Genomic DNA, 24,057 nt, shown 5'->3' on the forward strand with positions numbered 1-24,057 from the left:
ATGACTGGAGAACCATGCAGTACTTAGAAATGAGTGTATTTTCCCTCGTTTCCTCCACCAATTTGTTCCTCAGCATCACAGTTCTTGACTTCTTCTGTTTGCCAACAATTTCTGTCTCTGCCTCATCCAGTGAATGCCACAACTCGTCTGACCGCATCAAGGTCCGCGTGTGGGACGAGGATGACGACATCAAGTCGCGTGTGAAACAGAGGTTCAAACGTGAGAGTGATGACTTCCTGGGGCAAACCATCATCGAAGTCCGGACTCTGAGCGGGGAGATGGACGTTTGGTACAATCTGGGTGAGTTTTCAAGATAAGAGAAAAGACGGTGGAGAATTAGAGATGGATGAGAGGAGCAGCAAGTCACACAGGGATAACAGAACAAGAAACAGATAATTGAAGTGCTTGTCTATGGTAGATAGAACAGATTTCAGCCCACTAAGGAAGCATGTACTGTATGTCTTACTTTCATTTGACAGACAAGAGAACTGATAAGTCTGCTGTGTCAGGAGCCATCCGGATGCACATAAGTGTTGAGATCAAAGGAGAGGAGACGGTTGCTCCTTACCATGTCCAGTACACCTGTCTACATGAGGTCAGTCGGAGTGAACATCTAGTGGAAATCTTCCAAATGCTGATGTGGTTATTTGCACTTGACATAAAACATTAAATATGCAAGAGCAACCTTCTGAGTTAATTAGCTCCAGTCAATTTAATTCCGGGGTTCACATTAACACAATCAATCACCATGTGAATTTTCCGTTTCTGCCTTCATACCCTGGGAAATTTGCCTTCTTTTTATATATATATATATATAAAATAGCGGTTTAGTTGACTTCATAAGTATTTGTCTGGAATTATTGAGCCATTTTCACCAATATAGGGTTATATTGACTTCCTGGATATGGGACAGCATAACAGTGTTACTCAGGTGATGTCATTAGGCCTTCTGGCTGTACAAGCGTTAATACTTACAGTAGATCTAATGCCTCTTAAATGAATTTGTATGGCCTCGCCTTTTTATCTGGCTAATAAGATGTATTTTAGATTTTTTTTTTTTTTTACAATCTTCCTTTTTTTTTTTTTTACTTACCTGTCCTTTGTCTTTGTTTAGCATCTGTTTCAGTACACCACTGAGGAGCAGAACGGTGGTGTAGTAAAGATCCCTGATGCCAAAGGTGACGATGCCTGGAAGGTGTATTTTGAGGAGACGGCTCAGGAGATAGTGGACGAGTTTGCCATGAGATATGGAGTAGAGTCCATCTACCAGGCCATGACGTCAGTCCCTCAACCATTACTCTGAATGTTTACCTTTTGAAAGTTAAATAAAAAACATCAAATCCTGTGTTAGGAGCATTGGTTTTATTCCACTTATTTTTATACAGTTAGATAATAAATACATATAGTGTATTAGGTTTTCTAATATGTGGATATCAGGAGCAAGTAAATGCACTAATGTTCTTTTTGCCACTTCCACCCTACAGCCACTTCGCTTGCTTGTCATCCAAGTACATGTGCCCAGGAGTGCCAGCTGTGATGAGCACCCTGCTTGCCAACATCAACTCTTACTACGCCCACACCACCCAGTCCTCCAATAATGTTTCTGCCTCGGACCGATTTGCTGCTTCAAACTTTGGCGTGAGTCCCTTCTTTATATATGTGACTATATTCTACAAGAGGCCTTATATTCTAACTGAAAAATGCTATACTTATATTAGTTTTAAAAACTCCTTAGAAATGACTAGCTCTTGGTCCCCTTGGGCTGTAAAAGAAAGTTGGTTTAATGTGGCCCTGCCTACTTCTCCAAACGTCCAATCAGCTGAGTCTCGCCAGGTCCGTGGTTTGTGTAGTCAAATGTTAACAAATAATCCTTTAGCTGTGGTGTGTTTCTGAGTGGTTTATTCTGTTTTTGTGTCTTTTCCTGTTTAGAAGGAGAGGTTTGTTAAACTGCTGGATCAGCTGCACAACTCCCTGAGGATTGACCTGTCCATGTACCGGGTACTGACTGCTTCTCTCTGTCCTAACAAAGTTACTTACTGCTACAATCCACATCTGCTTGTGCTATGTCTGTGTGCATGTGTGGGAATGTCTTTTCTCAGTTTTGAGATAAATATGATGTTGTCTTGATATGGTCACAGCTAATATTTATTTCCTTTATCTTGCTACCTGAAGAAAAAGAAAACTTTTAAACTTTATAATCGTCTCTTGTAAATGTGCTTTTAGAATAACTTTCCTGCCAGCAGTCCTGAAAGACTACAAGACCTCAAGTCTACAGTTGATCTCTTGACGAGCATCACATTCTTCAGGATGAAGGTAAGGATGACTGGATCTTTTCTTTTTCTTTCCTTTTCTTGTCTTTTCTTTTCTTTTCTTTTCTTTTCTTTTCTTTTCTTTCCACATTAGCACTTAACTCCAAAACAAACATGTTAAAAATTTCCAGTACTTTCTGGAAAGTAGCCTAAGGCGTGAACTAAGAATCAGCTGAACATTAGCCTATCCAAACTGAAGCTATTATCATGAAACTCTGTGTGTGTCTGTGTGCATTTGTCAGGTTGTTAATGTATTTTGGTGCGATTTGAGCAGCTAAGTGAGTTTATGGTTAAAGTCCCACTAAGATAACCTCCTGCGACTGAGACTGCGACTGTGTGTGTCTGACAGTTCGTTGAGGTGAATTGGATTCAACCATATGTTGTGTAACATTTGTGTTCAGGTCCAGGAGTTGCAGAGTCCCCCCAGAGCAAGCCAGGTGGTGAAGGACTGCGTGAAAGCCTGTCTCAACTCAACCTACGAATACATTTTCAACAACTGCCACGATCTCTACAACAGGGAATATCAGACAGACCCTGTACGTGTGTGTGTGTGTGTGTGTGTGTGTGTGTGTGTGTGTGTGTGTGTGTGTGTGTGTGTGTGTGTGTGTGTGTGTGTGTGTGTGTGTGTGTGTGTGTGTGTGTGTGTGTGTGTGTGTGTGTGTGTGTGTGTGTGTGTGTGTGTGTGTGAAGCCTTTGCAGTATTCCTGCTCTTTAGTGCCACTACTGTGCGCTCACTGCAATGAAATTCTTGATGGATGCAGCTATTATGAAATTAATCCATAACCTCTTTCTGTCTACAGTCGAAGGCAGTCCCTCCAGATGAACAGGGTCCCAGCATCAAAAACCTGGACTTCTGGTCCAAACTCATCACTCTCATCGTCTCCATCATAGAGGAGGACAAAAACTCCTACACTCCTTGCCTTAATCAGTGAGTCTCTGTTCATAACATTAGCCTTATTTCTCAAATTTTGCATGCAGAGGCAGTCCTGGAACTTTATATTCCAGTTTGGGGAAAAAAACAAAGGCTTTATGATGTAATAGCTGTATGGGATTTGTTTAAAGAGAAAAAGCAAAGCAATTATGAGGAGAGGAGTGTCCAGGAGTGTCAGAACAGTCAAACAAACAGCATTTGTTTGTTTTAAAGGTGTGCCCTGTCAGTTCCAAATGGAAAGTAAAGCAAATGTACGTACTTGGAATATCAAACTGTAAAAACAAAAGTATCTAACTGTTCGACAAAAATATCTTATTATCTTTGTATTAAAATGCTGTGTATGTCTGTACTTGCAATGTGTACTGACAGTAAACCCTTAGCCTCTGTGTAGACAGACAAGTTATTCCTGTACACCAGCTGCTTTGGTGGGTGGGGGATTTGGATCATGCTACTTTAAAAAATGTTAATGTAATGCTTATGATTTAGAATTTAAATGAACTTATTGGCTTTGTTTTGTGAGACAATGAGGATAATAGTGTAATCATGTTAGCTTTTATTTTCTCTGGTGCATTTTCTGTTAATCGCAGCTACAAAAATACAGAGGAAACACTGATGGAGTTACATAAAAAATGAGGCTGGGTTATCTTGTTAAATAATGAAGTTCCATTACTGGATACAGAACTGGATTTAAGTCTGACTACTGCCTCTCATAGGTTTCCCCAGGAACTCAACGTGGGCAAGATCAGCGCCGAGGTCATGTGGAATATGTTTGCACAAGATATGAAATACGCCATGGAGGGTAGGTGTTTATGTGTATTGTTGGGATGAGGGGAGGTCATGGGCCTGGACATAAGAGGAGTCATTAGTTTGTGCCAGGAGTATGTTTTTATGTATGGAAAACGAGTGGTCAAGTAGGACTTTCCTCATTCGTTGTTTCTCTTTGATATTCAGAGCATGAAAAGAACCGCCTGTGTAAAAGTGCAGATTATATGAATTTGCACTTCAAGGTGAAGTGGCTCTACAACGAGTACTGCAAGGAGCTGACCACTTTCCAGAAGCACGTACCTGAATATCCAGCGTAAGTGTCTTATAAACAGCATCCACACTTTTCCTCCTACATCTACCACTTAGCTCATATTGACTCTGCTCATTCCTTGTTCTGCAGCTGGTTTGAACCATTTGTCATCATGTGGTTGGACGAGAATGAAGAAGTATCCAGAGATTTTCTGCATGGAGCCCTGGAGAGGGACAAAAAAGACGGGGTAACTGTTTTCATCTGCTTCCTTCATATGTAACATGTTAGCCTACTTGCATACTAACAAGTGTTGTCACAAAAGAAACCACAGTCTGTTGCTAGCGTTTCTGCAAGTGCTATAAAACACAACCTCTAAATACAAGACTACACCAACAATTACTACTTTTCCAATCCTTAGTTGTAGATTCCCAGTTGAAGTTGTTTTCCTAATTCTTATATAAAGGAAAAATTTTGATATTTTGGGAATTTGCTTTCTGGCCAAGATTTACGTATATTAGAGGATTGGTATCACTCACAAGTCTGTACAGTATGAAGCTACCATCAGCAGCCGGCTAACTTAGCTTAGCATAAAGACGGGGGGAGACAGCCAGCCTGGCTCTGTCTAAAGGTAGTCTATATCCACGACCTTCCACTTCCGGGATTGCCCTGTTGCCGCTGGAAATGCCGCGGTGTGTCCTTTTTTTCGACCGGATTTCCATTACCTAAAGCTTACTTTGAGTTAGAATTCTAAACGCTGGTGGATTTGTGAGGACTATTGTTAACTGCTCCTCAGATCTCTGCAGGGTAAATGCAGACAGCTAGCTAGACTATCTGTTGAATCTGAGTTTTCTGTTGCACGACTTAAAGAACTTTTGAACTTTCCCCCAATACAAGTTCCTTCCTGAGGCTATTTTCCAGCGGTGCACCGCTTATGACGATTTTGATTGGTTTGAAGAAATTCCAATAAACCAGAGCCAGTTTTTCTCCGCTGTGTGGAGTAGTCAGACCCTCCTCCGCAGCTCTGCAGCATTGTGGAGGAAGGTCTGGCAAAGCGAGACTAGTCCAAAGGCAACAATATCTGCCTACCAGCACATCTAAAGCTCACTAATGAAAATTGTATTTCTCGTTTGCTGAATCCATACAAAAAGTAGATAAAACAACACTGGTTTTATTGACGGTGCCTGACTATTTCTCGGTAAGGGGAGTGACTTCCTGGAGTTTGTTTCCAGTATTTGTGCCAGCAAGCCTAACAGGCTGATGACAGCAGCTTCATATTTACAGGACAAACACTACAGTGGTATCTATCTTCTTATCTAACTCTCGGAACTAAAGGAAATAATCGTATTACCCAAAATGTCTTAACTGTTTCTTTAATAAACAATGTCCGCTTACTCCAGCAAAGTGTGTAGGAAAGAAAATTTGAGGAAAGAGTTTTGATAAAAAGAAAAGAAACAGGCAGTCATGTGAGACTTAAGTTTGACTATTTTCATATTCAACAATCACATTCTGCTGAGACAGTAATAAAATACAGTATGAAAGCAAAATTTGACTCCCTACCTGCAGCATTTCCCCCAAAAAAAAATCCCCATTTTATTCAGGACAGTTCACACCATCTCTCCTGACTCAGCACATTCCAGGCTGAGAAGAACGTGTGGAAGGCCTCAAGGCAATCAATAATGACTCAATACCGAAGGCAAATGAAAAAAAAACTTCACTGCGGATTAGTGCAGATGCTATAGCACAAGTCGATGTACACTCACACAAACCTACCACACTCAGTCTCACTCGCACCTACACATTCACACAGCAGGAAGGTCGATTCAAAGCAGCTGAAAATTCTCCCAGCTCACATGTCAGGACTCCTCTGGGTCCAATTACCGTCGCCAGAGGCAACTTCTGCATTCCTGTGTCAGCGAAAACAGCGGTCCCCAGGCCCATTCACAGAACACTATTCACTAATGGCCAGGCTGTTAATAAGGGCCCTGCTCCTCATCATAACCCTCTGATCGCCTCCATTACTCTCATCCAAATCACCTCACAAATCTTTTCATCGCAGTCACGTGCAGCTGAACAGGGGTCAGTTTCATTGTCCATGATGTGCAGCAGTGCTGTGAACTTCTCCCACAGGTAGCCCTCACTTTCAGTGTTAGTCACGCTCAGATCACAGTGCTGCAGCATCAGCACCACAAAACAGCTTCTCACACTTTCCCCCTTTCTTGTCATTCTGCAGTTCCAGGTCACATCAGAGCACGCTTTGTTCTCCTGCTCAGTGGTGGACGTGTTCTCTCAGCTCAATCAGAGCTTTGAAATCATCCGCAAACTGGAGTGTCCCGACCCTCAGATCGTTGGCAACTACATGAAAAGATTCGCCAAGGTGATTTTGACCTGCTAATGCTCTCACATGTCTTTACTTGAGTAGTCACTCTTAATGCAATATATTTCTCACTGTAGGTGTGTTTCTTTCTCTTAGACCATCGGCAATGTCCTGCTGTCTTACGCTGACATCATTGCAAAGGACTTTCCAAATCATGTCAAGAAGGAGAAAGTGGTAGGTGTTAAAGATCTTTTAGAGTAGAAGACCTAACAGTGTGTAAAATGTTTGCCACAACAAGGTACCAGATGTAAATTTGTGTCAGCAGAATTAACAGCAATGACTGATTTAATAGTTTAATTTGAACTCCATCAAGAGCATTGGTGTATGTGGTCAGGTTGATTAATTCTAGCACAATAAACTGCTCTTTAGTGTTACAGCCGTGCCTAGAATGCAGTGTTTCAAAGTGAATTAGGGCTGTGTGGTGTAGCTGAATGTGGTGTAGGCTCGGGGGAAAGTAGGCTGCTCTCCCAGAGAGAGCCCCCAGAGGAGCAGTAATTACTGAAAGCTCCTGCTTCTCCTGCCCTGTATCACCAAGAGTTCTTTTCGCCAAAAAAAACAATAAAAAAGTTAGAAGGACAATCCTTGATTGATTACAATAAAACGCTGGGAGCAGACAGAGAAAAGGGATTGAGAAGTGTGTGTGTGTAATGATTTCTCTCTTTCTCCATTCAGCCATGTATCATCATCAATAACATCCAGCAGCTCAGAGTTCAGTTGGAGAAGATGTTTGAGGCCATGGGAGGCAAAAATGTGAGTTTCATTACATGCTGTTTTTTTGTGATTGTGCTATAGTACTATAACATGGCTCTTGTATTAATCCAATGTGTCTTCTTGCAGCTCAATCTGGAGGCTAGTGACTTCCTCAAGGAGCTGCAGAACAAACTCAACAGTGTTATGGACGACCTCAGCCGCATCTTTGCTGTCAGGTGTGTGTTAGTCTATTTCATTCCTGTGTGGAACTAAGAGATACTGAAACCAGTTCCTCCTGCTGATTTCATAGTCTGTTTACTACTTGTTCTTTGTGTTTGGTGATGCAGTTTCCAGCCCCAGATCGAGGACAACGTGAGGCAAATGGGAGACATCTTAGCCCAGGTTAAAGGTCAGACCGTTCCAGCCAACGGCAGCGTGGTTCAGGAGGCTGACAATGTCCTGCAGCCCATCATGGACTTCCTGGACAGCAAGTACGGCTGGATATCAAACATCAATACTGTTTAGGAATGAACTGAAATGTATCTCATTGAATGTTTGGTCAGATTCTTAGTCTTGGTGAGTCTTTCTTTAGTCAGATTTTTTTTCATGAAGATCATTATTTTACACTTTTTAAAGGCATAGTTCTTGAATGACTTTTACTTAGACAACATTCAATATTTCCTTAAATGAAAAAATTATGATATGTAGAAAAAAAATGTTTTTGTAACATTTTCTTCAAACTAAGCAACTGAAAAAAGTTTTGTTTTGATACTGAAACTAAAGTATCATTCTGACATTGGTGTCAATAAAACGTCCTCACAAGTGAGTTATATATTGTTTGCACCTTTATGAATGTTACCAGGGCCTCAACAGGCACACACACTATAAATATATTAATATGTGTGTTTTAGTGCTGCCTTCCTGTCTGTCAGTTGAGATTGTGTGTTTTTGTGTTTCAGCCTGTCGCTGTTTGCTAAGATCTGTGAGAAGACCGTGCTGAAGAGAGTGCTGAAGGAGCTGTGGAAACTAGTTATGAACACAATGGAAAAAACTATTGTGCTTCCAACACTCACTGACCAGACGGTATGTAATAAAAAAGAACATTCACTCCTATTTTCTTCACCTTGTTCTTCTTCTCTGCTTCTGAATTGCGATGATTTTCATTGCTGTGTTCCATTATGATTGTACATTAAGCCATCTATCCTGCCATTGCCCCATTCTCTCTCCCTTCCTTCCTTTCTTAGGTTATTGTAAGTATGCATATATGTGTGTGTGTGTACGTGTGTGTGCGTGTGTGTGTGTGTGTGTGTGTGTGTGTGTGTGTGTGTGTGTGTGTGCAGCCTCTGTTAGCATGAAGGAGCCTAACACCACCCTTTTACAGCCTTTGTTTTTTGTTTTTTTACAATTCTTTCTGCATTAAACCTGATTTTAAACATTTCCTGCCCATGAGTCCCTGCAATACTGACTGACTGTACACCAAAGCATTAAAACCTCCTTCTCTCCCAAGATGTAATTTGTTTATTCTGAGTGTTTGTTTAAAACTATATATATATATATATATATATATATATATATATATATATATATATATATATATATATTTTAGTATAGATTTGTAGTTTTACTCTTCCCCCCCTCACTTCAAACTAATTTCTTGTATCTGCAGCTGTCTGTCCTCACTAAACCTCCTGAACTCACCTCTCCCTCAACTGCATATCTCTCAAACACAGCCTTTTGTTTCTTTCCTCTACTTACTTGTCTGTCCATCTCTTCATGACAGGGCACTCAGATGATCTTCAACGCTGCTAAGGAGTTGGGCCAGCTTTCCAAGCTCAAGGTGATGAACATAGAAGGCAGCAAACAAAACGAATTTACGAAAAATATAGATTACATTTTAACAGTAACTGTTGTATAGACTGAGTCCTTTGTTTTATCTGTCCTACAGGAGCACATGGGGCGAGAGGAGGCCAAAGCTCTGAGTCCTAAACAGTGTGCAGTAATAGAGCTAGCACTGGACACTATTAAGGTAGAGAATGCTGTGTCACACAACGAGAACTTGTGTTTTTTTTTCTATGGGTTCAGGATCAGGGAATATGGGATGCTCTTTAACCCTACAATACTGATTATCTTTTTTACAAAGCATTTGCAGCTTTAGCTCTTGTCACTCATCCCTCATCTTTTATGTACATGTTTATCTTTCTTCAAAACATGTAACTTTGAACATCATAAACATAATGTTTGGTGTAGATTAGTGCAGGTTTAGAGGTGTTTGAGATGCCAAACCAGCTTCAAACCACGATGCCTTTTGCTCCATAGCGCCAGGACTGACACAGTTTTGTCACACTTGTACATTTCCCACTTAGAGCTCTCTGTGTCCTCCCCTCTGTCTATCTGTCTGCTTGTCTGCTTGCTGTCTACCCATCTACTGTACAATACATGTTTCATGTCACATCTGTTATGCAGCAATACTTCCATGCCGGTGGTGTGGGCCTGAAGAAGACGTTCTTGGAAAAGAGTCCGGACCTGCAGTCTCTGCGCTACGCCTTGTCTCTGTACACCCAGGCCACAGACAAGCTAATCAGGAAGTTTGTCCTCTCACAGAGCGCTCAGGGTACGACTTAAAAACAAGCAACACACACACACACACACACACACACACACACACACACACACACACACACACAGCAGGTTCAAGCAATTTCACACAAAAAAGCTTTCTTTTACACTTTAAAAAAACTCAACTGCTCACAGTTAATGGAATTGAAATGGGAAATGGAAATTATTTTATTATATGATAATATAACTATTATTATATTTATTATTATTATAACTAGAGATGGCCATTTTTTGCTTCCCGATACCGATTCTGATACCTGAACTTGCGTGTCGGCCGATACCGAGTACCGATCCGATACCAGTGTGTCATATATTTTAATATGTTTTAACAACTGTATACTACTATCCCTGTATGGATGTGGTATTATTTCTATCTTTGTTGTCGGTCTGGCGCAGGTTAAACTCTTTGTGAAACATGAGTGCCATAGAACTTTTTTTTATTCTGCAGTTTGACAGTCAGTTATAACGGAAAAAGAACATAAATAAACTACTTTAACGTAGATTTTCTTTAGGGCTTTATTACGTGGTATCGGATCGGTGCATAAACTCCAGTACTTCCCGATACCGATACCAGCGTTTTAGGCAGTATCGGAGCATCTCTAATTATAACTTTAAATGCCGACAGATGGATTTTAGATGAACAGAAAACGGGAATGATAAATACTTTTAAATGTCTTACTCATGATGCCTTAGATGTTTAGGTATTTAAACCATCAGCCATAACACTTTCATTTGCAGTATTTCAAAAGTTATATACATGCTTTCCTCCTGTTGTACTAATGAACACTTTTTTGCCATCTTCTAATGCTGACTTTGTTCTGTCTCCTCTCAGTCCACGGAGGGAAAGGCCTCAGGTGCACGGCAAACGAAGACACACCGCCAGAGAAAGGTACGTGTCAACGGTGTTATGGAAAATGTGCATGTCCCCCACAGCAACCTGCAGCAGCTCAGACTTGTGCTCAGACATCACACGTGTGATCGAACTGTCAGAAAACCAAAGATTACCCAAGACAGCGGGCAGTCTTAGCCCTTGGCGCTCCACTTCTTCTTGGTTTTTCCTCCTTTTTATCAGCTGACTAAGAAAAAAACATGACTCATGCATAGGACTATTTGTGGTAGATGAAGCTTGTTATATATGTAGAATGCACACAGAATTATAATGTCCAAATCAGCTAACCAGGTAAGAGCTTGAATGGAAAAACTGCAGTGACTCGAGATCAAGGAGATTCTGGGATATGCAAGACACGATGAATAAAAGAAGATGTCGTGCATAGATTGTGTCAGCCGATGAAAAGCTCCAGATTTTTGTGTTGCATTTTGGGTTTTTTCAGTTTCAGTTTCGACTTCTTTTTCCTTTTTCTGCACTGTGAATAGAGAGTTAAGAACAAATTAGGAGCCATCATTGTTTTACAGTTAACCATTTGTAGCTGGCACAAAATCTGCGTTACCCAGCCAAGTCCTGCTCCTCTGAATATCATGGAGTGTGTGTGTGTGTGTGTGGTTTCTGCATGTTTAATTCACAATCTGCTGATGCATCCTAATTCTTCAAGTCATATATCCCAGCTGTGTGGCCATCCAAAGACAAATGGGCACACAATGGACTGAGTAATTACTGAGCATGTCTTTACAGCATCTGGAGTGGATGCAGTCGGCGAGGTGGTCATGTGCGTGGACATTTTACCCCAACCTAATGGAGAGCATAAGATCAGTGTCAAAGGTAAAAAGAGTAGAGCAGATTGCCCCGCTGTCCCAATGTTCTTGGCTTCTCCTACCTTTCTTCTTTAACTTCCCCTACGTTCATCCTCCAGTGGTGGCTGCTAATGACCTGAAATGGAAGGCGCAGGGCTTCAGGCCCTTCGTGGAGGTCTACATCATCGGCCCTCACCTCAGCGACAAGAAGAGGAAATTTGCCACCAAGTCAAAGAACAACACCTGGTCACCCAAGTTCAATGAGAGCTTCCAGTAGTGAGTATCACCCGTTTCTGCTGGATTTGATTGTCCTTGTTGTTGATTTTACCTTTGTTTTACATGATGAGTTGAGTTAACTTGTAGTGCAACAGTGCAGACAGGACACCATGCAACCCAGCATGCTAACAAAACCATCATACTAAACAGACATATTGAAATACAAGAAATACCATAAATTAATACAGAGAAGACAATCAGATAAAAACAACATATATGTTTATCGTTCAAGAGTTGAATAGCGTCTGGCTATGTACTTTATAACTTTGTGCCAGGTGATTTTAAACTGCAAGGTTAATTGTATAGCTCAGGGGTCAGCAACCTGACCAATGCCAATGGCACACTCGCAATAAGTATGCAAGAGAGTTTTTTGGAAATGTTACAATCCGCACGCCAAATTACGTCTTTTACAGCCATTGGCAGGAGCACAGCCTGTTATTTACGGTAGTTTAATAGATTTTTTCCCCATACAATCCATTTTATTTATATAGCACATTTAAAAAACAAAGGTTTACAAAGTGCTGTACAGGAAATAAACATAAAAACACATATAAACACATAGAACACATAAAACAACATAAGACCACACAGTTCTCCATCCGCATCCGCATTCCAAAATAACCCGCCCTACTCTGCTGGCTAGTACTCTGGCTAGTAGTTGTTGCCTTCTTCACAGAATGCAACACAAAAGGAAAAAATAACACTGTCTGGACGGGCTTGGTAGATTATGTCAGGCTTAAAGCTATAGTGCGTAGTTTCTGTCTCCCCCATGACGAATTCTATGTGATGACAACAACACTGTCGGCGCATCCACATGATACAACCTTCTGTGATCGCGCACGCGCCCACATGTACAGGAAGAGTTCAAACACCACACATAGACGTGAAGTAAAACATGGCTATGATTTTGTCTTGTTTCAGCTCCTTGGGCACTGAGGTGGGTCCAGAGAGCTACGAGCTGCAGGTGTGTGTGAAGGACTACTGCTTTGCCAGAGAGGACCGCACTGTGGGCATGGCCGTGGTGCAGGTGAAGGACATTGCCAGCAAGGGCAGCGTCACCTGCTGGATGCCGCTGGGCAGACGTGTCCACATGGATGAGACGGGCCTGACGGTGCTGCGCATCCTCTCTCAGCGCAACAACGACGACGTGGCGAAAGAGTTTGTCAAGCTCAAGTCGGACCAGCGCTCGGCTGAGGAGGGCCGCAGCTGAGGCAGGCGGAGAGAGCGAGGACACACACGTGTGCACAAAAACACCAGAGACATAGTATTATGCGCACATATAGTAGTCACGCCTACATAGACAACCATGTGCAATACACAAGCACACACATGAAAATGATCTATTGTACATATATCTGCATACATTATGCAACATTTACATTGCAATGCTATCAATGCAAACATGGAGGAATACGTTTATTAATATTCATAGGCTATTTAATTTTGAACATTTCAGCTGCTTCACTCAAAGCTCTCAGTTTAGGGTTAGCCTCAAATGAGCAAGCACTTCCTCCTCACTCAATCTTTCCCATAACACATCCCACCTTTTATACGCTGTACATTTAGATGTGATATAATGCAGCGCAGAACTAAACCATGTCAATAGTTTGAGGACGACCACTTTGCACTTTTGCTTCTCTGTGTCTTCAGAAGAGCAGTCCTTGCCTAGCTGTCCGTCCGTCCGTCTGTATGTCCGCTTGCCTGCCTGACTGTGTGTCGTTCTTCCAGTCCCCCCCCCCCCTCCTCGTCTCCCCTCCTCGTCGTTTGCTGTGCGTAGTTTTGCCACGGTGTGATGTGTTGTGTTGGTTGGAGTTCAGGCACAGATCTAAGATCAGCCCACTTTTTGCCCAAAAATCCAAATAGAGATTTAAAAAACACTGACCTTAGATCAGTGTCCAGGGGCAACGTCACTGCTAGTCTGTCCTGTAATGTACTAACTTCCTGCATGTTGACCCCAGGAACACTGTGATTCACTTTGCTGTAACCATAACAACCGTTCCCCCTCCCACATAAAAGATGGGTGCCTCCAATATTTTCCCTGTGTGAGCATGGTGCATATACTGTATAACTCTGGTACAATAAGGTTTTATAATGATGACCTGACTTACAGCCATTATCATGGAGAAAACACAAAAAGACAGTGTAAACATGCTGAGCCTGATATGTGATGTGTTGATAGAGACAAAGGTTGTGGCCACAATGTGCATTTTCTTTCTTTGTTTAACCTTTTCCTGCGTCACATCATGACAAACGGAGCAATACAGTGTCTAACACATCTACACCCCTAGAGTGCACATTAACTCCAAAAAGGGCTACAGGATCAGTGGACTGGGAAGTCAGTTTACGCACTAATACATACTGTCCACGCTTCTGTTGGCAAATTGACCACAAGGTTTCCCCCACGTGCTCCCCTGTCTACCTGCTCTGCCATGGAAACACCGCTCCACTGCAGACACTCCGATTCAAAAAGTCTTTTAAGAGGGACACTGTGGAGGAAGCCCAAAGGACACGCGATGCTGAAGGACTCTTTCCTCCTGATCGCCTGCACACGTACCTAAACTTATCTCTTTAAGGCAATAGTGGTTTGTTCGTATGTTCACGGAACCTTGTGGTTTTTACAAAGAACAAACCCCCTGTTCAAACTGCTGTGTGTTTTTGTTAGTGCGTGTTGGTGCGCGTGTGTGTGCGCGTGTGCGTGCGTGCGTGCGTGTGTGCGTGTGTGCGCTTGTGTGTGTTTGTGCATTGAATGTCACATCTGGCAAAATGAGCTCCGAGATTGTGAGCAATATATTGTATCTTCATACCCTAAATGTATGCACTGTCTATATGAATACAGGAGCAACAACTGCAATATCCACATCCAAGGAATGGGAAACTTATGAATTTATAATTTTTTTTTATTTATGGTATCATAAAATCCCCATTCCAGTTGGAAGTGTGTCAGCTTTTCAGTTTGTTTTGGATAAGAAAGAAAGTGTTTTGTCCTTGAATTCCTATTTGCCTTTAGGACCAAATTTGCACGAACCAGAGCTCTTGTTATTGTTTTTTTAGTTTTTTCAAAGAAAGAAGCCATCGGAGTCACCGCCAAGCATTTATGTTGTATACGTTTTAGTCTTTGTCACGTGTGCTAATGAACCCCTTTATCTTTCACTGCAAAAGGTGAGCAAACCCTCACAGTCATACTGTAGTCCGGCTCGACTTGTAGTCTCTTTATGATGTCAGTTACAGTGAGGTGTTCCTGTCGCTGTCTCTGCTGGCCTGTCACATGTTGTCTTTGCTAAATACTGTTGCATTCTACCAAAAACAAAGCTTCTGAATGGTATTAATCCTCAGCAGAGCTTTCTTTCTGTGATCAAAGGGACAGTTAAATCCAAAAACACAACTAGCTTGGGGACACCGCCTCATGCCTTTAATTTTAGGCGTCCAAATTACATTTAAATAAAAGGATCATTTTGGGGGAAACTAGCCTCTTAAAAGAAGCTTTGCAACCTATTTAACACACAGTGCAGTTACATTGTTTTTATGTGTTGAATAATCCCAGGGCTCAAGACAAAACTTGACATGTCAGGTTGTAGCTGAAAAAGCAATCGATTGCCTGCTTCATGTATGTACACACGCATGCATGCACACACACACACACACACACACACACACACACACACACCACTGCACACCTACACACACATCTACACATCAATCTCTGCTCAAGCACAAAAGGGTACATGTAAGAAGACACACATGCATGCATGCACGCCGACACATCTCTGTGGAGACAAATGACGCCCACCCTGTGAATAGAATCGACTTACAATTGCATGATGGGAAACTTTATCGTGCCAGCACGTGTCTCTTTGATGTGACTTTTAATTTTTTCTTGTTTGTTTGTTTTTTTTAATTGATTTTCAAAGCTATGTAACGATAGGTCATCGATGTTTTGTTTCAAAAAGGCTTGTGAATACGTCATCTGTAACCAAAATGAACACAGAACTCGCATGAGAGAATTATTTTCTACTAAGTATGTTTCTAATTTGTTTCTTATCGTTATTGAATGTTCTTTAATGATAGGATGAAGTGGAACTGGAATGCAGCCTGATTGTGATCTGCTTCCTATTAAAAGGACATTTGTGTCACGATTTCAACGTCTGCTTTATTGTTCAACCTGTGGTACCTGAGAATCACATTACCACACTTTAATAGTTATTCAATTTCAGAATACATATGTCTAATATACCATGCCATAAAAAAAATAATAAATCGGCAAAGAATAAGTAAATAAATGTGGAAATATAAAGAGGAATAAATAAAAGAGTAAAGTAAATATATGTGGAAATATAAAGAAAAAGAAAATATAAAAGAATAATTATAAGCATTTTCACATTTATTTCTGTATATTTCTATATATATTTTTAAATATATTTGTTTTATTTTTTACTGTATATTTTTAAAAAATCACTTTATTTTTCCTTATTCTTTTCATTATTGCTTTTGCTAGTCACATTTTTTTTTATTCACTTATTTATTCTTTTATTTATTGCTCTTTATATTTGCACATTTATTTTCTTATTCTTTTATAGATATGTTCTTTTGATTGCACTCCAATGACTCCATAAATAGCAGCCTGCAAAGCAAGGAGTTATGAAAAATTGTAAATTTTAAAAAGTGTTTCAACGGATGCTGTTCCCTCTCAGATGAAGATAACAGGCTGTTATATTGACCCAAACCTTCAGCTAAACAACAAAAAAGTGAGTGCTCTGTCTGTTCTCCTGCCTGTGACCTCTGACCTCTCTGAAGAGGGGGGGGGGGGCTATCACACACCACTACTTTACACAAGTTGAATCAGATGTTTTAGCTCCTACTTAACATTCGACAGAGCGGAGAACAAAGCTTAATTGTAGTTAGTCTAAACAAAAAGTCAGTAGGAACGTAAGACATTTTCCCTTTAACATTAGTGTACACATTAGACTACAATAGTCATGTTTATTTTATGCTTTGATTTTTTTAAATTTCTGCTGTAATGCTTGAATCTGCAGGAGATTAAAGCCTGGTGAACAAATGTGTTATATTTATCCACACAAATTATGCTTTCTGGTGCTCATGGGGAGGTCATTTTATTGATCCCACGTATTGTTTAGGCTTTTTTCAGGCTTCTTCAATGGGAAGTTTACTATCTATCTAATCTCAGATAGATATACTATACTATGACTTTTTACCATTTTTTCAACATAAAATACTATCAAACTTTTTGTCATACTGTCTTGACTTTTTTATCATCATCATCATTACATAGTATACTATAATTTTTTTTTGAAAGACAAAAGGTTGAGAATTCAAATCAGTAAGTCTTGAGGTCCAATACACTAAGCGGAAGACACAAATATGCCAAAAAGACAAATTGGTGTCACATCAGATAGCTTAGAAGGATAATAGAATGATTGGAAGACAGAAGGTTACGTGTACAAGTCCTACGTGTTGAAGTATGTTTTGAGGGCCAATATACTAAGTGGAAGACACATATGACAAAAACATGGCTTCTGTGTCAGATCAGATAGCTTAGGGTTATAAGAGAATAATTGGAAGACAGAAGGTTGGTTGTTCAAATCCTGTGTTGTGCATTTGTTTTCAAAATTGACATTATAGTAATAAACAATACAAAAAGATGAAGAGAAAAGTTGGTTTTCTGTCACTCTATTATTATTTTCAATATGCTATGCTACTATACATTGACTCTTTTATCACTTTTTTTCGACATACTATACTGTGACTTTTTTATATATTTTTCGACATACTATAACATTACTTTTTTTGTATCACTTTTTTCAACATGCTATACTTTGACATTTGTATCACTTATTTTGACATACTCTTTACTTTTTTTGACATACTATAATATGACTTTTTATCATTTTTGTCCACATACTATACTATGACTCTTTCATCACTTTTTTCGACATACTATACTATGAATATTTTCGACATGCAATACCATGACTTTTTAAGACATACTATACTATGACTTTCTAATCACTTTTTCCGACATACTATACTATGACTTTTTAATCACTTTTTCCGACATACTATACTATGACTTTCTAATCACTTTTTCGACATACTATACTATGACTTTTTTTTTTTTTAGATTATTTTTTGGGCATTTTTAAGCCTTTATTTATAGAGGAAAGCTGAAGACATGAAAGGGGGAATGACATGCTGCAAAGGGCTGCAGGTCGTAGTCGAACCAGCGCCCGCTGCGTTGAGGAGTAACCATCTATATATGGGCGCCTGCTCTACCAGGTGTGCTACCCAGGGGCCCATACCATAACTTTTTTATCACTGTTTTCAACATACTTTTGTATCACTTATTTTTACATACTCTTTACTTTTTTTGACATGCTATACTATGACTATTTTTGACATGCTATACTATGACATTTTTACCACTTTTTTCGACGTACTATATTATGAGTTTTTTATCAATTTTTCGACATACTATGACTTTTTTTTGGACATACTATATTTTCACTTTTGTTTGACGTTTATCGACATACTATACAATTACTTTTTTCGACATTTTTTGACATGCTATACAATGACAATTTTACCACTTTTTCAACATGCTATACTTTGACATTTGTATCACTTATTTTGACATACTCTTTACTTTTTTTGACATGCCATACTATGACTATTTTCGACATGCTATGCCATGACTTTTTTATCACTTTTTTCGACATACTATACTATGACTATTTTTGACATGATATACTATGACATTTTTACCACTTTTTTCGACATACTATACTATGACTTTTTTAACACTTTTTTCGAAGTACTATACTATGAGTTTTTGTATCACTTTTTGTCGACATACTATACTATGACTATTTTCGACATACTATACTTTCACTTTTGTTTGACGTTTATCGACATACTATACTATGACTTTTTTATCACTTTTTTTGACATACTATACTATGACGTTTTTCAACATACTGTACTATAACTTTTTTATCACTATTTTCAACATACTATAACATTACTTTTTTATCACTTTTTTCGACATACTATACTATGACTTTTGTATCACTTATTTTGACATACTCTTTACTATTTTTGACATGCTATACTATGATATTTTTACCACTTTTTTCGACGTACTATATTATGACTTTTTTATCAATTTTTCGACATACTATACTATGACTTTTTTTATCACTTTTTTCGACATACTATACTATGACGTTTTTCAACATACTGTACTATAACTTTTTATCACTATTTTCAACATACTATAACATTACTTTTTTATCACTTTTTTCGACATACTATACTATGACTTTTGTATCTCTTATTTTGACATACTCTTTACTATTTTTGACATGCTATACTATGATATTTTTACCACTTTTTTCGACGTACTATATTATGACTTTTTTATCACTTTTTTCGACATACTATACTATGACTTTTGTATCACTTATTTTTACATACTCATGACTTTTTTACTTTTTGGACATACTATATTTTCACTTTTGTTTGACGTTTATCGACATACTATATATACAATTACTTTTTTATCACTGTTTTCGACATACTATACTATGACTTTTTTTATCACTGTTTTCGACATGCTATACAATAACATTTTTACCACTTTTTTCGACATACTATGCTATGACTTTTTTATCACTTTTTTCAACATACCATACTATGACTATTTTCGACATACTATACTATGACTTTTTTTATCACTTTTGGCATTTTAGGCCTTCATTTGATCTCAACTCAACTCAGCAACTCAAACATGAAAGGGGAGAGAAAGGGGGAATGACCTACAGCAAAGGGCTACTGGTTGGATTTGAATCTGCGGCCGCTGCAGCAAGGACTAAGACTCTTTACATGGTGCAAACACTCTACCATGTGATCTACTTTTTTATAATTCTTACTTATAAGAATAATAATATAACTCTTAGTAAAATATACTATACTATGATTTTTTTTACCACTTTTTACAACTTACCATACTATACTTTTTCATGACTATTTTCGACGTACTTATATACTATAACTTTCTTTTAGACATTCTATAGAAGACTTTCTGTGACATACTATACTATGCCTTTTTAATCCCCTTTTTTTTAACATACCTGTACTATGACTTTTCGACATGCTTTACTATTACTTTTTTTTTTAACCTTAAAATATTCCACTTTTGTTTAATAAATGATTGGTATTATTCAACATTTCAATGAAATTCATACTAATTAAAACCATTCCCACTTTTACAACTATTCTCACTACCTCACTTTCTTCTTACGCAATTATGCCAGCAATGCAGTTTAGCTTCAGCATTTTCTGCAGGAACTGCATTTTGTACATATTTCTACTATAATGTAAGACAAGGAAGCAGCTAATTTAACTATTTAAGAAGCTGGGACCTTTCAATATTTAGCAATTTTGCCTATAAAATGGCTTTCCAATTCCAAATTAGTCTGCAGTCAATTGTCTGTTTTATTTCAGCTCTATTCAAGTTCTTAAAATGTCAGAAAACCGTGAAAGATTTCCACCAGAAACTGACATCCTTACTTTGCTTGTTTTGTCAGGCTAGCAGTCCATTAAGGTACTGAATTCCTAGCTATAGAAAACAGAAAAAAAACCAGAAAATCCTCCCATTTTAGAAGCTTTAACTTTAAAAAAGAGGCACTTTTGCTTGATAAAGACTTAAAACACATGACTAAACTGTCTACTAAGACTAAGTCTGTCAACTTTCTGTTGACTAATCATTTCAACAATACTTCTGACAACATGTTACATTTCTTCTAAAGCTACACCAAAATCTATACCAGTGTTTGATCCAGGCTCATGCCAATGTTCCATTGATTTTCTAAAGAATTAACTGATGTTAGGTCTCAGACAAACACTCCTGAACTGCAGATTTCAGTCCCAGCAGTATTGATGCTTGTATCTGCTGCAGGTGTGTCAGTACTGCCACTGTGTGGCAGAGAGGCAGATGCTCCAGTCTGCTGCACATTTCCAATCAGCACAGGCAAGTAATAAAGACACCAGACACAAGTTCTTATTTTTACAGTAAAAAAATGAAACCAAAAACAAGACTTTATTAAAGAAGCATAAAAAATAAAACTCTTGATACATTTCTCATAACCGTCAAGTCAGTTCAAATTATACGATTATACAATTTTTCCGGCTCACGGTTAAAAGGTCCATAAACTTTCAAATAAAATATATTTCAATTTTAAAATTTCTTCAATAATTTTCTCATTTTGTTATAAATTGCCTATATGTAGTACACAGAAAATAAGAAAAAAAAAAGAAAAAAAAAGAAAAGAAAAGAAAAATACATTTGAAGTAATAAAAAGGGTCACATTATTGTCTGGGATATTTAGGTAAGCAAATGAATTGTAAAAAATAAAATGTGTAAAAAGTTAATCTTAAAAATGATTAGCTAATGCCAGGTGGCTTAAAGACATGCAGATGGTTAACTTACAAATAATGATACATGTTCTTTAGAAACTACACTTATCTTAAATAAGTAATTTCGCTTTTGAAAACAAGATCCCAATGATTGTATTCAGGGTATATACACACACACTCAGGTCAGGCCTGAAACCTAGTTTGCCAACAGTTTACATTTTGGTTCTGCATACAAAGAGATTTAAAGCAAAAAATAGGAGAGCGGCGGTTTGAGGGGTGTCCGTCACCCCTTACTGGCGTGGCTCTCTTCTCACCCCCCTCCCCATCTAATCACAAAAAAGGCCAGAGGTCACTGGCTAGCATGCCTCAGGAAACCCTGTTTTCAAACCTTTAGGAAGGAAATGGGGGAAGGGATAAGTTTGGCTAAAAAGTCAGCAGTCAATCGGAAAAACTTTGTACCTTTTTAACAATTAAACTACTGTACATTAACCCTAACATTCTCTCATTGGCCAGAAACATCCCAGTGCAACACCAGAGTTTACATGAGACCCATCTGGTAATACAACACGTTTAATTCCTTCAACACATCGACTTGGACAGTTTGAAGAAGGGCTTTAAGACTGGCCTCAACAGACTTACACGACAGAGCTGTTCTTGCGGTACGTGTTCACAGCCCTGCATCTGTTCCCAGTGTGCACGAGTAAGAGACGTAATGGTGGGTTGCCAGTTTCGACGAGAATGTGAACGCGGTTGTCAGGCCTGTATAGTGCCCTGCAGTTTAGTTTAGTCTGAAAACTAAAGAGGCCTCTCACTACCAACTGGGTTTGTTCATCGCCGTGTTTCAGTAGGGAGTTGCACCAAAGCACCATGGGAAAGTCTTCACAAAGACTACCGGTTCAGCTCCTGGGCAGATTTTTCCTACTCGTGTGTGACACGTGAATTAGTGCACTGCTGCGCTCAACCAGGACAGCGGCTTATTAGATTCCTCTGTGCAGCTGCTGCCCTCTTCACCTAAAAGTAGCAAACAAACAGCAAATAATGTTCACATCATACTGGCTGGAGCACCAAAGCACAGCAGCAACTGCCCATCCTCGCCAATAATTTCCTCAAGTAGTTGCCCTTCCCCCCCCTTGATATTAAAACCCTACAACCCGTCCTGATCTGAGACTTCGTCCAGAGCAGACACACTGTGACTGCAATGCCCTACACTCTACTGGCAGGATCTGAATGTGATGACTGTGTAGGGACAGTTACAAAATATAATTTAAAAAACAACAAGCAAAACACTCTGCAGCTGCTGGGATTTGAACACAAGGAGTGTCTGGAAGCCCTGGATGACCTAGCTACTAGCTGCCATAAAAGAAGTTCTACCTACTGCGTGTGAGCCTGAAAAATGTGATCATGTGTCTGTGCAGTCAGAGGAAGCCCTTGGGAATTAAGTGTGTCATTTTTAATTCTATTGTCATGGCTTATCTCATTCTATGAGCTGATTCCATGCATTAAAAAGGGCCACCAACGGCAACCGTGTACCATCGCACCGACATCACCCAAATCATACGTACAGTATTAACACTATAGGAGGCAGTTACTGCAAACTCACACTGAATTCTTTAAAAACCACGAAACACAAAACGGGATGCAACCGCCTAATCGGGAGTTACTCAGTAATGCTATGAAAACATAGGACAAATCTCAACAACAACTAACCATATAGTGCACCACATTTGGCCAGAAGTACAGCGCTATATGGGTATGACGGTGTGTCATCTGAGAGAGTGCCATACAGCTTGGCTGTGAGAGTGGGGTGGAAGACCAAAACAAAAACAGTAAGAGCCATTTCTTTCTTCTTTTTTTTTTTTTTTTTTTTCCCATTTTAGAAGGGCCGGGAGTTACAGTGCATGAAAAGGTTCAATCGAGCCCCTTGTTATTGTTTCATATGGGAGGAGCAGCTGTCTCTCCGTAACCTTATTGGACAAAACATTCACATGTGACATCAGAAAAGCCCTATCTTATCCTATAGTTCAAAATATGTCTGCGAGCCATACACTTGACAGTCAAGAGTCAAAAACTAGTAGAAAACGCTAAAACGAGCCGATCTGAGTGTAACAGACAGGACGTGAGGAGGAAAAGGTCCTGGTGTGGATGGATCTGCACAAAGTCCTCCTGTAGGACGATGAGCGGGATGAAGGAGAGGGGCAGCAGACAGAAACCAGGCCTTCTCGTGGTGAGGGCACATAATGATGCCAACGTGGAAACAGCATGAGCGGGCATTATTCTCTCACACACACACACACACACACATACAAAGGACGCGCAAGAGAGAGATGTAAAGGGATTGTCAGGCAGCCCAAACGTACAGAGAACTGACCTCAGACACATTCCTACAGTATCACTAATGGTATGTTTCCCACTTATTAAAAGGAGAATTAATGTGAACCAATGCGGCAGCCACATTTCAAATGTGGGGCATCCAAATCCATCCATCAGGTTATTGAATTCGATCAGGAAGTAAGAGGCGTCTATTAATAGCATTCTTTTGTCATTACTGATGGCAAAACAATGTGTGGCAATGAGACACATGAAGTCATCCTTAGGAGGTCCCCCTCGGCTCTATTGTTTTCCGATAGGCGCCTGACTAAATGCGGACATTTAAAAAAGTTCCGAGCGTACAGAAAAATAGCAACCCCGCCGGCTTCATGTCAAACAACAGCATGAGTGAGCTCAAGAG

The 24,057-nt window shown here is 39.4% G+C and overlaps 1 protein-coding gene and 1 long non-coding RNA gene across 2 annotated transcripts in view; one reads left to right on the forward strand and one right to left on the reverse strand.

Moving 5' to 3' along the window:
- Positions 1-16,033, forward strand: part of LOC144526765 (protein unc-13 homolog A-like) — a 36,296-nt gene extending 20,263 nt beyond the window's left edge. The window contains exons 19-42 of the mRNA XM_078264414.1: positions 131-300; positions 480-595; positions 1,115-1,278; positions 1,485-1,638; positions 1,930-1,998; positions 2,224-2,313; positions 2,711-2,845; positions 3,110-3,237; positions 3,954-4,039; positions 4,192-4,318; positions 4,406-4,502; positions 6,486-6,629; positions 6,726-6,803; positions 7,302-7,379; positions 7,467-7,555; positions 7,667-7,810; positions 8,279-8,402; positions 9,100-9,156; positions 9,265-9,345; positions 9,783-9,930; positions 10,768-10,824; positions 11,566-11,652; positions 11,744-11,900; positions 12,822-16,033. Of these exons, the coding sequence (XP_078120540.1) occupies positions 131-300; positions 480-595; positions 1,115-1,278; positions 1,485-1,638; positions 1,930-1,998; positions 2,224-2,313; positions 2,711-2,845; positions 3,110-3,237; positions 3,954-4,039; positions 4,192-4,318; positions 4,406-4,502; positions 6,486-6,629; positions 6,726-6,803; positions 7,302-7,379; positions 7,467-7,555; positions 7,667-7,810; positions 8,279-8,402; positions 9,100-9,156; positions 9,265-9,345; positions 9,783-9,930; positions 10,768-10,824; positions 11,566-11,652; positions 11,744-11,900; positions 12,822-13,110 (2,869 nt within the window). The 3' untranslated portion in view covers positions 13,111-16,033. The remainder of the gene's footprint in view (positions 1-130; positions 301-479; positions 596-1,114; positions 1,279-1,484; positions 1,639-1,929; positions 1,999-2,223; positions 2,314-2,710; positions 2,846-3,109; positions 3,238-3,953; positions 4,040-4,191; positions 4,319-4,405; positions 4,503-6,485; positions 6,630-6,725; positions 6,804-7,301; positions 7,380-7,466; positions 7,556-7,666; positions 7,811-8,278; positions 8,403-9,099; positions 9,157-9,264; positions 9,346-9,782; positions 9,931-10,767; positions 10,825-11,565; positions 11,653-11,743; positions 11,901-12,821) is intronic.
- On the reverse strand, positions 1,223-5,386 carry LOC144526767 (uncharacterized). The gene is made up of 3 exons (XR_013502775.1): positions 4,792-5,386; positions 4,306-4,478; positions 1,223-1,311 (listed from the first exon to the last, which is right to left on the reverse strand). It is a non-coding gene; the product is annotated as an uncharacterized LOC144526767 (long non-coding RNA).
- Positions 16,034-24,057: the final 8,024 nt, after the last annotated feature.

Source organism: Sander vitreus, chromosome 12, assembly GCF_031162955.1.
Source record: "Sander vitreus isolate 19-12246 chromosome 12, sanVit1, whole genome shotgun sequence".
NCBI classification, from domain to species: domain Eukaryota; kingdom Metazoa; phylum Chordata; class Actinopteri; order Perciformes; family Percidae; genus Sander; species Sander vitreus.